Below are 17,221 nucleotides of genomic sequence, written 5' to 3'. Positions count from 1 at the left end.
GATGGTGTTCATATTATTGTTGAATGTGACTTTTCAGGAAACAATATTGTGGAAAAAGATGTTTTCTATTGTTTGAAAAGTATTGAGCGTGTTGTTACATTTTTGAGTCAAGCGTGACTCATTTTAGATGTATTGGTCTTTGTACCAAGGGTCACAGATGGTGAGCAGGAATTAGGAAAACCGAAACTAGATGGTCGTAACGTTTTTAGGTCAGGTGTGACTTACTTAACGTTGACTTGAGACCAGACGGGGTCTGAAACCAAGAGTCACAGATGGTGATAGGTTGCAGATGGTGACCAATGAGTTATTTGTGTTATGAGCATAGTTACCATATTGTCTTGGAGTTATGGTATTAACCGTGACTATGGATGGTATTAGTGGCATTTCTAAGTGAATGATTATGTGTGTGCATATATATATTATGGGATATATATATATATATACATATGTATTCATGTATTAGTTGCATTTCTGAATGAATGACTATGTGTGTACATATATATTATGGGGTATACATATATACATATGTATTCATGTATTAGTGGCTTCATGGTGAATCTGTGTTGATGTGTTGTGTGTCTTGATTGAAAAGTGATTTGTTTATTGATTTAAACGTGATTTGTATGGGTTTATCCCGTGATTTGTTTATTGATTTAAACGTGATTTGAGTGAGTTTATCTCGTGATTTGTTCAATTATTTAAACGTGATTTGAGTGAGTTTATCTCGTGATTTGTTTATAAATTTAAACGTGATTTGTGTGGGTTTATCCCGTGCTTGTTTATTGATTTAAACGTGATTCGTGTGAGTTATTCTCGTGATTGGTGTGAGTTGTGTGTGGTTTGAGTTACTCATACGGGCTTGCAAAAGCTTACCGGGTTTGTTGTGTGACAACCCGGTGCACTATTCAAACAGTGTAGGGGTTGATCTTGCAGGTCAGGTAAATCGTGGCTGAAGCTGAGGTATCTTGTTGGCAGCAGAACTGGTAGGAAGCAAATTTGATTGGCTTTGCCATTGTTATGACTTCCGCTTTGTAGTAAACTCTGAGGAGCTTTTACGTTTTATTTTGTCGTTGACAATTTAATTCGTAAGCTTATTTAATATATGACTCTGTGGGCGGGTCAATATTGACATAGTAGGTTCAGGGCATCAATATGTATATGGTATAAGGGGAAAAAGTTTCCAAGTATTTTGTATTGATGGCTGAACGTTCACGCATATATAATTATGGGATTATATATCGATTTTCATGTGTACAAAATCAGGGGTGTGACAGATTGGTATTAGAGCGTAAGGTGCATATTTGGTGACAATCAATACTCCTCGAGTGATGGCCCGTCTGCGGCGGATCCCCATCCGATGCTCTTCGGTATTGATATAGTCATTGGGTATGCAGTGAGAGTTGGAATGTGAGTCTTCAGGGTAGTGTTGGCTCAGTGAACAACGTGTAGGAGCTTAGAGTAGCTTCTAGGAGTTATAAACTTTTGAGGAGTGAGGGCCTTTAGATTTAAGTCTTGTTTGATTGAATTTGTGTAATGAGATGCTAGTTGAGAATCTAAACATGAGGCTATAGTCACCAGTTGACTTATGCAGACACGATATAGAAGATTATGAAATTGATGGCCGTAGGTGTGAGCTATGTGTATATCGTGTCTAGGTTGAGGTGACTGATCACAGATGGTGATATATTGAGTCACAGATGGTGATATATTGGATCACAGATGGTGATATATTGGATCACAGATGGTGATATATTCAGTCACAAATGGTGACTGATCACAGATGGTGATATATTGGATTGGATCACAGATGGTGATATATTGAGTCACAGATGGTGACTGATCACAGATGGTGATATATTGGATCACAGATGGTGATATATTGAGTCACAGATGGTGACTGATCACAGATGGTGATATATTGAGTCACAGATGGTGACTGATCACAGATGGTGATATATTGGATCACAGATGGTGATATATTGAGTCACAGATGGTGACTGATCACAGATGGTGATATATTGGATCACAGATGGTGATATATTGGATCACAGATGGTGATATATTGAGTCACAGATAGTGACTGATCACAGATGGTGATATATCGGATCAAAGATGGTGATATATTGGATCACAGATGGTGATATATTGAGTCACAGATGGTGACTGATCACAGATGGTGATATATTGAGTCACAGATGGTGACTGATCACAGATGGTGATATATTGGATCACAGATGGTGATATATTGAGTCACATATGGTGACCGATCACAGATGATGTTATATTGAGTCACAGATGGTGACCTTGATGTTTGATTTCATGACCAGATGGGGTCTGAAGATCATTTGTCACAGATGGTGATAAGGCACAGACAGTGACCTTAATGTTGATTTTGAGGCCAGACGGGGTCTGAGACTACATGTCACAGATGGTGACAGGTCGCAGATGGTGTCCAAGGCAGGAAATGGGTAATCACGTCCTTAGTAGGACGAGTGATTTCGATTTCAATAGAGCTCTAGCCTGTCTGCCATGATAGCTTATGGGAGTAACGGTCAAGGGTGCTTGAGACTCATAGGTATGTAGCTTAAAGGAGAGTTCCGATGGCATTCTTCTTTAATTGTCTAGATGAGACTTGAATTGCTACTTGATGGTTAAGTTAGCAAATAGAACATTGTCACAGCGGTGACTTATGTTATCCTTTCGGTGGAAAGGATATGGAGGGTTAGAAGGTACCTTATCTATTTCTACTTGGGTTGCTAGAATGATGTGTGATAGTTGTGTACTTCTTTCCTTGTGTTGGGTTTTCCCTGTTGTCTAGAGGTAGACCTTTGTGTGTGGCGTCCTTTTGTGGAGTGATTATTGAGCATTGTGTATTGTGTGTTGCATATTTCACTTGTGTGGTAGTTGGAATTCCTTGCAACCTTCTCTGTGTGTGCGATATCATGGAATGATTTACTTGTGGGTTGATAAATGCTAGACCTTATCTTAAATGTGTTTTGAGACAACAGTACATCATCGAGTGTGATGCATACTTCTTTTCTATTGTGCTAGAAATTGCTGTGAGGGTTTGGTCTAGGGAAAAATCTGGGTGTTGATGTTTGAGTTGAAGTGAAGGTTTCACTTTCAATTCTGGTAATGCAGGGGTTGCATTATCGAGGAAATGATGCAGATACTGTTGTGATAACAGGATTCTGGACTCTTGTGTGATATGTGTGTAGTGCAGCGATCACAGAGTCTTTGTTGGGTGATGTGCGTGGATGAGATCCATGAAATGATTGGGTTACCACCAAGCGGTGTGGTAAAGATTCCTAGTGTTGTGATACCGGCTAGGGTACCTGTATCCATTATTGAGCTAGGTGTGTTGTACAATGAGGTAAGAACAGGTTGTCGACGAATGAGAATTTGATGTGGGGATGATTTATACGTACTTGTGGGAGTAGTGCGTGTAAATTTCGGGACGAAATTTCTTTAAGGGGGGTGAAATGTGATGGCCCGGAAATTCGTAATTATTTTCCGAGGATTTTTCGGAATCTAATTTGTGGTTGTTGGACGGTTTCGTGGCTCGTGGATGGAGCGGAAGTGTTTCGGAAGAATAATTATTCGGGAAGCGCCATTTTAGGGGGGCGCAAGAGTTGACTTTTTATTCGTTGGGATTCTCCAAAAACTTCCTTCACGAAAGTCGTAGAGCGCGTCCATACGAGTTCGTGGACATGCGGAACGCGAGAATCGGAGTTCGTATGAAGAAGTTATGGGCTTTGGAAAAACTTTCCATTTTGGTATAAAAGGACGAAATTTTCCAGAAATTGCAAAGAAGGCCAGATTTCCAAAAACGGAAACCCAGCTCTCTCCCAAGCCCGTGCGCAGTCTCCACTTCGCAGGCGTCGTTCTAGCTCCTCCGGCCACCATTTGCATCGATTCAAAAGTGGGTTTTGCTCGCCTCAATCCCCTCTTGAGGTCTGTGGAAGGATTGAAGATAGATTCGAGCTGTGGAGGAAGCTACATCGATTGGAAGTGGCCGCTTCGGGGATGAAATCTCCTTGATCGGAGTCGGAGATTCCGGCCACCTTTGCCGGTGATTCTTGAGGGCTTTTGGAGCTTGGAGGACGATGATGCTTCCCACAAGGTGGCTTGCATCGATTCAACTCGTGGAGGTCGAATTTTGGAATTGAAATTCTAGGGTTTCAATCGAGCTATTTTGTTCTAAGGTAAAATTCGATCGATTGGTTCATTTTTGGACTTTCGTGTAGTTATGAAAGTTTAAATTGGAGTTGAGATGAAGAACTTTGGTGTTGGAGTTTTGTCAAATTCCGACTTTGGTCCGGCGGCTGTTCCGCCATTGTGGCGGTGTTTTCCGGCAGTTTCCAGCCACCTCAGGGATAGTTTCTATTCCTGAGTTCGATCTACTCGTCGATACGAGCATTTCGATATATTGTTTGTAATTTTTGGAGATCGTATGAGCATGCTAGGGTTTCTACGGTTTCGGACCGTTAGATGTTTCGATCCGTGAGGATTCGAGCGTCCGATCGACTTGTGGTTTCAGCATATCGATCGTAGAATTATTTCGGAGACATTGGGTGGTCTCGGATGTGGTTTCGCCTCTATTGGCGTCACTTTGGGGATTTTAGTTCAAAACAGGGGTTTCGGACTTAAATCGTTTGTGGATTGTTGCTAAGTTGAAACCGTATGTGATTAGGTGTTTGACGAGGTATCCTTGGGCGGTTGTTTTGTGGGCTGGCTGCTTTGTTATGTATTGAAGTCGTAGCAGGAGTTTTGAGGTGAGTAATCTCACGAAGTTCATTTACGAACGGGTTCACCATACTGTTTTGAGAGTTATTTAGTTAACTGCAAACTATAGTTGGTATTAGTAGGCATTCCTGAGCGAATGACTACATATATATATTTAGATGAAATATATATATATATATATATATATATCCTTGTGGATGATTGTGATGAATAATAATATGGATGATGGTGTTCATATTATTGTTGAATGTGACTTTTCAGGAAACAATATTGTGGAAAAAGATGTTTTCTATTGTTTGAAAAGTATTGAGCGTAATGTTACATTTTTGAGTCAAGTGTGACTCATTTTAGATGTATTGGTCTTTGTACCAAGGGTCACAGATGGTGAGCAGGAATTAGGAAAGCCGAAACTAGATGGTCGTAACGTTTTTAGGTCAGGTGTGACTTACTTAACGTTGACTTGAGACCAGACGGGGTCTGAAACCAAGAGTCACAGATGGTGATAGGTTGCAGATGGTGACCAATGAGTTATTTGTGTTATGAGCATAGTTACCATATTGTCTTGGAGTGTTGGGATTAACCGTGACTTTGGATGGTATTTGTGGCATTTCTGAGTGAATGATTATGTGTGTACATATATATATTATGGGATATATATATATATATATATATATACATATGTATTCATGTATTAGTTGCATTTCTGAATGAATGACTATGTGTGTACATATATATATTATGAGGTATATATATACATATCTATTCATGTATTAGTGGCTTCGTGGTGAATCTGTGTTTATGTGTTGTGTGTCTTGATTGAAACGTGATTTGTTTATTGATTTAAACGTGATTTGTGTGGGTTTATCCCGTGATTTGTTTATTGATTTAAACGTGATTTGAGTGAGTTTATCTCATGATTTGTTTATTGATTTAAACGTGATTTGAGTGAGTTTATCTCGTGATTTGTTTATAAATTTAAACGTGATTTGTGTGGGTTTATCCCGTGCTTGTTTATTGATTTAAACGTGATTCGTGTGAGTTATTCTCGTGATTGGTGTGAGTTGTGTGTAGTTTGAGTTACTCATACGGGCTTGCAAAAGCTTACCGGGTTTGTTGTGTGACAACCCGGTGCACTATTCAAAAGGTGTAGGGGTTGATCTTGCAGATCAGGGAAATCGTGGCTGAAGCTGAGGTATCTTGTTGGCAGCAGAACTGGTAGGAAGCAAATTTGATTGGCTTTGCCATTGTTATGACTTCCGCTTTGTAGTAAACTCTGAGGAGCTTTTACGTTTTATTTTATCGTTGACAATTTAATTCGTAAGCTTATTTAATATATGACTCTGTGGGCGGGTCAATATTGACATAGTGGGTTTTGGGCTTCAATATGTATATGGTATAAGGGGAAAAAGTTTCCAGGTATTTTGTATTGATGGCTGAACGTTCACGTATATATAATTATGGGATTATATATCGATTTTCATGTGTGCAAAATCAGGGGCGTGACAAATGCAACCTAGGTTGGCACAACTCTAGATTTAACACAAAGCAATCATTATTTGGTACTACTCTGCCAACCCAAGGATCAATCCACCTTTTCTGGGGTGTGCTAGTGGGTAAGTCTTTTTCTTCCCAATTATATAATGTTTGGGTGGCTGCCATCCTTTTTACCTTGATGGCTATCTGGAAGGCTCGAAACAGACTCTTGTTTGATAATAGAGCTCCTTCTCTTCGACAAGTTTCTTGCTCTGTCAAAGCTTGGATTATGCATATAGGTCCTTATATTCCTGGTGATGCTATTGGTACAGTGGATAGACAGTTGCTTTCTACTTTAGGAGTTGCTCCTTTGCCTCGAAAATGTCAGGGGTCTTGTATGGTTATTTGGCACCCTCCTCTCTCTCCATGGCTAAAATTAAACACAGATGGTTTGGCCAAGGGAAATCCGGGGCCTGCTGCTTGTGGTGGAGTATTTCGAAATGCTAAGGGTCTCTATCAGGGAGGTTTCTGCCAAGGAATTGGGGTCCAAACTTCTTTTCATGCAGAGCTTCTTGCGATAATCATTGGAATTGATCTTGCATTTAAAAAAGGATGGTATTACCTCTGGCTGGAGAGTGATTCAATGAGTGTTCTTCAATGTATTTTTTCTCAGATCTTTGAGCCTCCGTGGTCGTTACGGACTCGTTGGCTTAATTGCTTGAGTCAAATGCGTAGTATGGACATTAGATGCTCCCATATTTATCGGGAGGGGAACACGGTTGCAGACTCTATGGCAAATCTGGGTTTGAGCTCTTCATCTTTAAAGTGGTTTGCTTCCCCGCCTCCAGTGATCTGGTTACCTTTGCATTTTGACACCGTCGGTCTTCCTTACCAGCGTGGTTAAGATGAGGCTCTGTTTGCGAACTTCTACTTGTTGTACATGGACTTTATTATCACAATGGTTGCTTGCTAGGTGTTGCAAGACTCCCTTCATTGAACCTGGAAGGTGTTGCTCTGTTTTACGCAGTGGGTGGGGCTGCTTGCAAATCTCTCATTGATGGGTGCAATGATGTTTTCCTCAGCAGCTTTATTAATATTTTCATCTGTCCTTCCACTGTTGTCTCTTTTCCTTTTCCTTTTTCTTTTTGTTTGTTTAATCCTTAAATTGGTGGACTAGACAATAGTGGTGCTAGCTAGCTTGATCACGCGCGCAGAAGAACTTTTCCTTTGCCCGATGGTGGCCATGTGAAATTATGAAGCACAATAGCTTGTCGGCTGCTGCTCTCGGTGTGGAGCATTGCTTTCCAATTTTATGGTGGTGTTCTGCTTTCCGCGTCCCCACAACATTGCTAGAAAACTCCTGCAGTTTTGTTTTTGTATGGCTTTCATTGCTGTACCTTTTCTCTTCTTTGTTTCATGGGCAGGAACCTTCTAGATAGTTCTGCTTACTTGTATCACTATGCATGGTTCCATGTTTCCTTGCTGGCTTTTGGTCTAGCCCTCCAGCTGGGTTGTAATTTTTGTTCTTCTTCCAAAAAAAAAAAAAAAAAAAAAAAAAAAAAAACAATAGAAAAACGAGACATCACAAGGCATCTTGAGTACGACTCATCTCAATTAACCTAGGAACCTAATCACTTGCCTTATAGATAATTTACTCCTCTAGAACTCTCAACTGAACCCTTGAAGCAAGGCACAGGCAATGATCATTCATAGCAATAGAACCCTAAATATGCAATCTAAGTTGCGCACCAAAGAAAACATGCAAAGGAATCATCAATCTAAAAATAGAAATTAGGTTCTCATCCAATAGATAAACAAAATTAATTGAAAGTCATAACAAATTTACAATCATGATTTGGGGCTTCAACAACCCGTAACTAAAGAGTTAGTTTCTCATAGAAAGAAAAACAGAAAAACAAAAACTATCTAAAGAGAAAAATAAGAAGTCGCGAGAGAGAGAGAGAGAGAGAGAGAGAGAGAGAGATAATTTTTTCAGATTTGCATAGCCCTTTTTATATTGCTCCTTGAGTCCTCTTTCATTCTTTTTTGGTTTGAGATTCCTTGAATCGTAGAGAAAGCCAACTTCTTGATTTTCTATTTGATTTTGGATTCTCCACACTTTGTCCAATGAGAATTTGCCACATCATCATCAATATTTTATGACTATTTTCTCCTTTGTTGCTGCTTCATTTCCATAGATTGGGCTCCTTGATTCATCAAGGTCTTCTGCTTGGTCAGGACTTCAAGCTTTTCTTTATTTGTGCATATCTTTCTCCATATCACCTCCTTTTTATATATATGCTCCAAACTACCTAATAAATAAAAAAGTAAATAAATAAAGGGAAAATAGAATAAACTAACAAAGATTAATATAGGGATTAACATTATAAACGTTGCATAAAATGCTCCTATTAGTGTCATTGTATAAAAAAGAGGACACATTTGGGAGTGTATTTTTTGTGTCGTCTTATAGATTTAACGACTCTATTTCTTGAGCTTTTAAGACACAATTTATGCGTTCTTGTATGAACTAGATGACACATTTGAGAGTGTGTTTTTTGTGTCCTCTCATAGATTTAATGACTCCATTTTTAGAGCTTTAAGGACATAATTCATATGTCCTTATATAGAAAAGAGAACACATATTAAGTAATATAAGGATACAATTTAGGTGTTATCTTATAAATATAAGGACGTTGATGACTCCCAGATAGATGACTTTTTTTTAGGACACGGTTTCAATGTCCTTAAATCATATTTTTCTAGTAGCGAGAAAATTGAACAAAAAAATTTAAGGGGTATATTAACAAAAATGTTTGAGACACCAAAAAATGATACCAAATGACATGGCAAATGCCACATAATCATTGTAGACGTAATAATTTCCAGTAAAATATGTTTCTCTCTTGTAATTTTATCATTATCAAAAAAATATTAATATATATTATAATAGAAATTAATAATTTCAACCGCACCAAAAGAATTGACCCCTAGCCTCTCTCCGGTCATGTTCTTCGAAGCTACTTCCATGGCTCTACCATGGATGTACGTATCTTTATTAACCAAAAAAAAAAAATGTAGATCTGGATTACACCACATATCATATGTATATATGTATTCATGAAACAACTGCTATACTTTCTAAGTTTCAATGGAAGTTACAATTGGAAGGACAATCCCAAATCATCTACTGTACTTTTATATATCTTCCTCCTCCATACCAACCACAACTGTAAAATATTATTTGGACCTAATATTATCTACATTAAGTAAATAACAAACTGATTAGACTTATTACAATAAATAGGAATATGAATTATCTACCTAGACACCTAATGGGCTTTGGTATGTCACTCATATGGTTAGGAATCCATTTTGATAAAGATAAATATCTAATTAGTTGATATGATAATTATAGCATCTTTCATAAATAACTCATTGGCTAGAATCAATGATTCTTTTATGGGAAGACCTATCTAGTTTGTATATATAGGTGCTTGAAGTCCCTATTCACTATGTGACAAAACATTCAGTCCTGCCCCATAGAGAGGAGTTAAACACATAGTTGAGTAGAAGATTTCTTGCGTGTGGCTGCTTGAAGTTTTGGAGCTCGGATTATTTGTGTTGAATAGCTGTGTTGCTGCTACTGCTTTTGAAGGAATGGCTGTTGTGCATGAAGCAGGTGATGCATCTCCTCTTTTTGTATTCTAGTTCATATTGTATTGATGATTTGGTTGTGTTTATACATTTTGTGAAACGATCTTGGTTTGCTCATTAAGTTAACAAATGGTATCAGAGCAAAATTTCACAATTCATAAATTATTTTTAGAACATCAATTCATCGTATTTTGAACTAGAGTTTTGTGTTATGTTGAATTGCAAAACGTTTTGGGAAATTAGGGTTTTGGTTAACAGGCAAAAAAAAATATTTCGGATTAAGATCGCTTTTGGGAATTATTGCTTCCGCTAAAATTGTTGTAGAATTGAAGTCGAAAAGGTTAGGCCTTCTGAGAACCATGTTTTGATTCAAAGCTTTAATTCGTTTTCTGTTGAATTACAAGAACACTAGAAGCATTCCCTGCGTGCACCTAGGCTAGAGTAGATGGTGAATGTCAGAAAATATCAAATTCGATGTCAAAATTTTTAAGACATCGGTTTTCTTCTCAACCGATATCTTTTAAGTGATGTCTATTAAAAGATTTGTAGTAGTGTTTCGGTGTGCTTGTGTCTCTGAATTGAATTGAGTTCAATTGAAACGATTTTGTACTTTCTCTGTGATTGCTTATGGATTGTTGTGCTTAATATTTTGCATTCTGCTAATATATATCTGTGATTGAACAATGATTATATGATAAATTGATGAATGCTTGAGTTAAGAAGTTCACTGTCTCCCTGTAAATGTTGTCATATTTTCATTGAGAAAATTACAGATTGAGTAAAGTTTCTTTTCAAGTGCCTTGATGTCTTGAATTGATTTTAGTTAAACTTTATTTTAGGTCACAAGTTGTCATAAATAAAAATGGGCATGTTACACAAAGCAATTTATGTTATTATTTGCATTTGATCATTAAGACAAAAATGACCTGCAAACTTGTGTTAATTGTTTTCAAACTGTGCTTACTCGTGTCTTCTAAAGAAGTGTTAATATAGCATAGTTTGGTGACAAACAGCTTCACACATGATTTTGAATTCATATTTTGATACTTAAAGACTCTTCTACTGTCATAAGATGTTGATTGTCTTTTTGGATAACTTATGTTCTCTAATTATGGGGTGAAGATTCAGAAACTTAAGTACATTATGTCTACTGCTACAAAAGTGTTGCCTAATGTGAAATTCAGATTTGGGGTATTTTCATTGACGTAGTATCTTGTGGTACTTGTTGCCATTATGTTTGATATTTTGTTTTGGTGTTTTATGTGTTTTTGAACTGCTTTTGGAACTAACACATAAATCTGCAAAAATATTGCTAAATTGAAACTTTGTATTTTTGCGTTTTGAAACTGAAACTTACAGAATTTTTCTTTTTGACTATGCTCATTAGGAAGTATTTACATGAACCTCAACAATGTTTTGATGCTCACTGGAACAAACTTTAGAGCCTGGAGAGATTTGGTCGAGCGTTATATGATGATGCATGAGAATATAGACCTAGTCTTTCATGAGGATGAACCTGAGGCATTAACTAAAGATAGTTCAACTGAGGAGGTTAAGGCATTTAAAGCCTGGCACAGGTCAAATAGAATGGCCAAGAACACCATTAGGAACACTATGTTTGACACTGTAAGAGGTAGTGTAGAAGAACCTGACTTGGCTACTGACTATATGGAGGCCATTAAGAGAAAATTTAAAGAGAGTGAGAAAGCAGAGGCTGCAAGATTGTCTAAGGCTTTCCATGAGCTGAAGTATGAAGGATCTGGGGGAGTTAGAGAGCACATAATGAAGCTGATCTACATTAATGCTAGGCTCAGGGAGTTACTGATGGGAGCGAATATAGCCAAGTGGTGCATGTTGCACTGCATTCTTTGCCAAATACCTTCAGTGGGCTTAGAACTAGCTCCAATGCTCTAAAGGGTACCTAGACCATAGATGAGCTCATATCTATCTGTGCTGATGAAAAAGATAGAATTAAGAAAGAGAGAGAGCCTGCAACCTTTGTGAACCTGGTGGAAAAGCCAAAGAAAAAGAAGAACAAGCTTAAGGTCACCAAAACCATCACTAAGCCATCTGGAAACACTGCAGCACCTAACACCACCAAAACTTTTAAGTTCAAGTGCTACTTTTGCAAAAAAAGTAGGACATATGAAGAAGGACTGCTCAGATTTTAAAGCTTGGTTGGTGAAGAAGGGTAAGAATTTCTTAAATACTACAGAAACTTTTTCTTTAGAAATTAATTTTGTCAATATTGAACTTCACACTTATTGGTTAGATTATGGCTCACCCTTGCATATTACAAATTCTTTACAGGGATTCACAAAGAAGAGGGCACCAAGAAGTGAGGAAACCAATGTCTGTGTGGGAAATTGCATGAGGGTTGCAGTGAAGGCTATAGGAACCTTAAGACTAGATCTAGGTTTTGGAAATTTTTTAGTTTTGGATGATGTTTATTACATTCCTTGATTAAGAGGAAATTGCTTTCTATGTTTCTTTTGGTTAAAACTGGTTGCTGTTTTTACATTGATTTGAATAAAAATTTCTAAAGGTTCCTTGTTATATGGTTCTGGTGTTATTTTGGATAATTATATGAAATTGAATTGTTCAATACCTCAACAAGTAATCTCACTTGTTGAAGACAGAAATAACACATTAAGTAACAACACCAGCACATGTGTTAAAAGGACCTTGTTCAATAATAAATCAGCTTACTTGTGGTATAGGAGATTACTCCACATTTCAAAAGAAAGACTGCAAATATTAGTAAAGAACAAAACACTTCCAGAACTAGACTTTTCAGACCTAGCAGACTGCATTGAATGTTTTAAGGGGAAAATGACAAACTTAAGAAAGAAGACTGCTAGCAGAAGTGAAAAACTGCTAGAGTTAATTCATACAGATATATGTGGTCCCTTCAAGCATAAAAAAATATGTGGAAATGTTTATTTCATTACATTCATAGATGACTATTCAAGGTAGTGTTACATCTACCTATTGTCAGAAAAATCACAGTCACTTGAGGCATTTAAAATTTTCAAAACTAAAGTTGAACATCAACTAGAAATGAAAATTAAGACTGTGAGGTCTGATAGAGGGGGTGAATTTTATGGTAAATATACTGAGCAAGGACAACAAAAGGGTCCATTTTCTTTATATCTGTAGGATGTAGGTATAAACGCTTAATATACAACACCATACAATCCCCAATAGAATGGTGTTACAGAGAGAAAGAATAGAACTTTGTTGAATATGGTAAGAAGTATGATGTGTACTTCTGGGTTGCCAAAAATGTTTTGGGGAGAAGCTTTAAGAACTGCAAACTATCTTTGCAATAGGTCCCCAAGCAAGTCTGTGGATAAAACACCATTTGAGTCTTGGTGTGGTAGGCAACCTAGTCTGCATCATTGCCATGTATGGGGTTGTAAAGCTGAGGTAAGAATTTATAATCCCAATTTAGGAAAACTTGACCCTAAATCTGTAACTTGTCATTTTATAGGCTATTGTGAAAAATCTAAAGGTTATAAACTCTATGCACCTCACTATTCACCTAGAATTTTTGAAACTCATTAGGTTAAATTTCTGGGGGAGAGTATTTGCAATACAAAATTTGAAGATTTAACTGATGATTTTGAGGAAATTACATAAAGTGAGGATACAGAAATAAAAATGCCAAGCTTTAAAAATAATGCAAAAACTGAAAGTGAAGTTCACAATGAAGCAGATGGTGACTTAGAACTTGAAAACTAAAATGTTGAAATGGCTGAACCTGTACCAAATCAAAATGTTCCTGAACCTCAACAAAATGTAGCTGAACCTAGAAGATCACAAAGAACTAGGAAGCCAACTTTTGGTGGTCAAAATAATATTTATGAGGCTTATCTGCAAGAAGTTGAGAGCACTTTAGCAGATGATAATGACCCTATAAATTTTAAGCAAGCTGCAGAAAGTAATGAGTCAAAACAATGGAAGAAAGCCATGGATGCAGAGATTGAATCCATGTATAATAATGAAGTGTGGGAGCTTGTGAAGCCAGATCTAAATCACAAGCCTATAGGCAGCAAGTGGGTGTTCAAAACTAAGAGAGATGCCAAGGGAAATATTGAGAGACATACAGCAAGGCTTGTGGCTAAAGGGTTCACACAAAAGGAGGGTATAGATTTTACAGAAACATTTTCACCAGTTTCAACTAAGGACTCTTTTAGAATCATAATGGCTCTTGTAACTCACTATGATATGGATCACATCAAATGGATGTAAAAATAGCCTTCTTAAATGGTGAACTGGAGGAAGTGATATACATGTCACAACCAGAAAGCTATATTGAAACTGGAAAAGAAAACTTAGTCTGTAAGCTTAAGAAATCTATATATGGACTTAAACAGGCATCTAGGCAATGGTATAGAAAATTTGATTATGTGGTTGCATCTTTTGGTTTTATTGAAAACCTTGCTGATGAATGTGTTTATCTTAAAATTTTTGGAAACCAGTTTGTCTTTCTTATCCTATATGTAGATGACATTCTTCTTGCTACCAATAACATTAAGTTGCCGAAAGATACCAAAATATTTCTGTCGAAAAAAATTTGATATGAAGGATCTGGGAGAGGCTTCTTATGTATTAGGAATTGAGATAAAGAGAGACAGAGCACAAGGTTTATTGGGATTATCTCAACAAGCCTACATTTCAAAAATACTTCAGAGATTTGATATGACTACTTGTGCTCATGGGGAGGTTCCAGTATCTAAGGGAGATAAATTAAATAAGGATCAATGCCCTAAAACAAGTGTTGAGAAAAGGTAAATGGAGTCTGTACCATATGCTAGATTAGTTGGCAGTCTCATGTATGCACAAGTGTGTACTAGGCCAGATTTATCCTTTGCAATTGGCATATTGTCTAGATTTCAATCTGATCCTAGACACAAACATTGGACTGCTGGCACAAAGGTATTGAGATACCTACAGAGGACTAAGAGCCACATGCCACTACTAGAATAACTTAATCACACGACAGTCATCAGACGACACATGAGTTTTTGCTGTCGTCTGAGTTAGTCAGACGACAGATTTTTTAAACCTGTCGTCTCATCTCTACTCATCCAACACATCGTTATTTGTTAAATTTGAGATATTTCAGACAACAGTAACAAGAACATCTGTTGTCTGAATAATGGAAAAAACAAACAGACAATTAATTTTCATTTATTTTTTTTCAACTCAAAACACTCAAAACCATGTTTCCTTCCCTTAGCTAAAAAACCAAGAAGATCGAACTCCCACCCAAACTGCTCTCGGCCTCTTTGGACTAGCCAAAATCGTGTTCCCTCCCTTTGCTAAAAAAATAGGTCATATTCTCCCACCCAAAATTGTGTTCCCTCCCTTAGCTAAAAAATTAGGTCATTCTCCCACCGAAAATCGCTCTCAGCCTCTCTCCCTCACCATTGCTCTCAGCCTTGCACTGACTCACCCTCAATCCCATTCACCCTCAATCCCATTCACCCTTTCACCCTCATCAAGCCTCTATCTCACTCACTCTCGCTCTCACTCACACACGATACACTCTCAGTGGGCTGTCTCCGTCGACCGAGACTCACCCTCGTTCTTCTTGGTTTAAATCTTCTGGGTTTCATAACTCATCTTTGTTCTCCGTCGACCTCATCATTCTCCAAGCCGCCTCCGACCTGACCTCGAGTCCCCGACGTCAGTCTCTGACCCCGTGTCTCCAAGCCGCCTCCCAGTCCGATCGATCGATCGCTACAAGACCGTGATTGACTCTTTTCGTAGCTCCAAAGGTAGTATCTATCTCTGGTTCTTTTAACCCAAATTTTGAATCTTTGTCATTTCTGTGATTTGGGTTTTGAATCTTCGATGTGGGATTTGATTTTTTTGATGTGGGTGAGTTGCAGGGAAGCTGATTATAATCTCCGACCTGACCTCGAGTCCCCGACGTCAGTCTCTGACCCCGTGTCTCCAAGCCGCCTCCCAGTCCGATCGATCGATCGCTACAAGACCGTGATCGACTCTCTTCGTAGCTCCAAAGGTAGTATCTATCTCTGGTTCTTTAGACCCAAATTTTGAATCTTTGTCATTTCTGTGATTTGGGTTTTGAATCTTCGATGTGGGATTTGATTTTTTTGATGTGGGTGAGTTGCAGGGAAGCTGATTATAATCTCGAACAATTGCCCTCCTCTAAGAAAGTCGGAGATCGAGTACTGCGCCATGCTTGCTAAGGTTGGAGTTCATCACTACAATGGAAGTAAGTGTTTTTTGTAACTCTGATATTCTGGGTCTGCATCTGATTGAGATATGACAAGTGTTTTTTTTTTTTTTTTTGATTTTCTCTTTGCTGTTTGGTTTGTGCATTTAATTTGACATTGTTTCCTGTCCTGTGCAACTCAAAAAGTTCAACCGAAAATGGATCTTATTGCTCAAACCGCCTATTTCAAGCACCAACCAATAATTCCATGCTGTCCAGCAATTCCCTTCTGTTTTTCTTTTTGTTCTTCTATCTCTTCTTTTTCATGTTTATTGCTTTTGATGATCTCAACTAGGGCTTATAATTTAGATAGACATAGAGCCTAAATCCTAAACCCTTAGTCTTAAACATTCCCTAACCTTACTAGTGTACTTGGACACACTTAAGCAACATAATTGAGTCACTTGAGTGTTTGACTAGTACCTGTTACTGAGGTTGGTGGTTGAAAATGGTTAATAATGAATCCATGTAGTAAAAACTAATGACTGGATAATGAGGTTTTCAGTTAATCTTAGATCCACTATTTGCTTCATTGGTGGTGTTAGCAAAGCCAGCCCCAGGGGGTTGAGGTAGATGTAATCACTTGACCAAGATTGTCACTTGCATGATTAATTGTTATCTTTGAATTGATTGTTCATAGCTTAGTTTTGCTTAGATAGACAAAAGTTCAGAAATTTCTCATTTGGGTGTAAACAAAAAAATTTCAGCTCTTTGCCCGTGCTAAATGATTCATCAAACTTGTTCAATCTTCAATGCAACTATCCCAGTACCAGTTTGAGCTGGAAAGTCATTTTTGTCTGTGATTAGTGATTACAGAGAATCGATGATCTCTATTTGGTGTTTCTGAGTTCTGATATAGACTATAGAGCGGTGTTTGAGCATTGATTGAAGATTATTGATTTCTAGGTATAAGAGAAAATGAGTTTAATCAGTAATTTTCATCTCCCTTATATAAAATAGACTAGAATTACCAAAATTAGTAATTTATGAAAGCTTGGGACAACTTATCAACTATTCTTCAGACAAGGGACAAATTAGTAATTTACTTTTATGGATAGATGACTACAGTAATTGTATTATCCCCATTTAGAGAAA

The 17,221-nt window shown here is 37.6% G+C and overlaps 2 protein-coding genes and 1 long non-coding RNA gene across 3 annotated transcripts; all 3 read left to right on the top strand.

The window, feature by feature from the left end:
* Positions 1-9,860: 9,860 nt before the first annotated feature.
* On the top strand, positions 9,861-11,790 carry LOC112184464. The gene is made up of 2 exons (XM_024322728.1): positions 9,861-9,901; positions 11,264-11,790. The coding sequence occupies exons 1-2, from the start codon at positions 9,880-9,882 to the stop codon at positions 11,788-11,790; spliced, it is 549 nt and encodes a 182-aa protein (XP_024178496.1). The 5' UTR covers positions 9,861-9,879.
* A 1,839-nt stretch (positions 11,791-13,629) lies between these two features.
* On the top strand, positions 13,630-14,130 carry LOC112184463 (uncharacterized mitochondrial protein AtMg00820-like). The gene has a single exon (XM_024322727.1). The coding sequence runs from the start codon at positions 13,630-13,632 to the stop codon at positions 14,128-14,130; it is 501 nt and encodes a 166-aa protein (XP_024178495.1).
* Positions 14,131-15,804: 1,674 nt separating this feature from the next.
* LOC112187134 lies at positions 15,805-16,127 on the top strand. Its single transcript, XR_002930994.1, has 2 exons — positions 15,805-15,910; positions 16,025-16,127. It is a non-coding gene; the product is annotated as an uncharacterized LOC112187134 (long non-coding RNA).
* The last annotated feature ends 1,094 nt before the right edge of the window (positions 16,128-17,221 follow it).

Source organism: Rosa chinensis, chromosome 2, assembly GCF_002994745.2.
Source record: "Rosa chinensis cultivar Old Blush chromosome 2, RchiOBHm-V2, whole genome shotgun sequence".
Classification (NCBI taxonomy): domain Eukaryota; kingdom Viridiplantae; phylum Streptophyta; class Magnoliopsida; order Rosales; family Rosaceae; genus Rosa; species Rosa chinensis.
This window is presented reverse-complemented; position numbering and strand designations above follow the sequence as displayed.

Coding starts and splice junctions, on each gene's coding strand:
- LOC112184464 (XM_024322728.1), top strand. CDS start 9,880: ATGGCTGTTGTGCATGAAGCAG. Junction 9,902..11,263: donor GGCTGTTGTGCATGAAGCAG/GTGATGCATCTC, acceptor TATGCTCATTAG/GAAGTATTTACATGAACCTC.
- LOC112184463 (XM_024322727.1), top strand. CDS start 13,630: ATGGCTGAACCTGTACCAAATCAAAATGTTCCTGAACCTCAACAAAAT.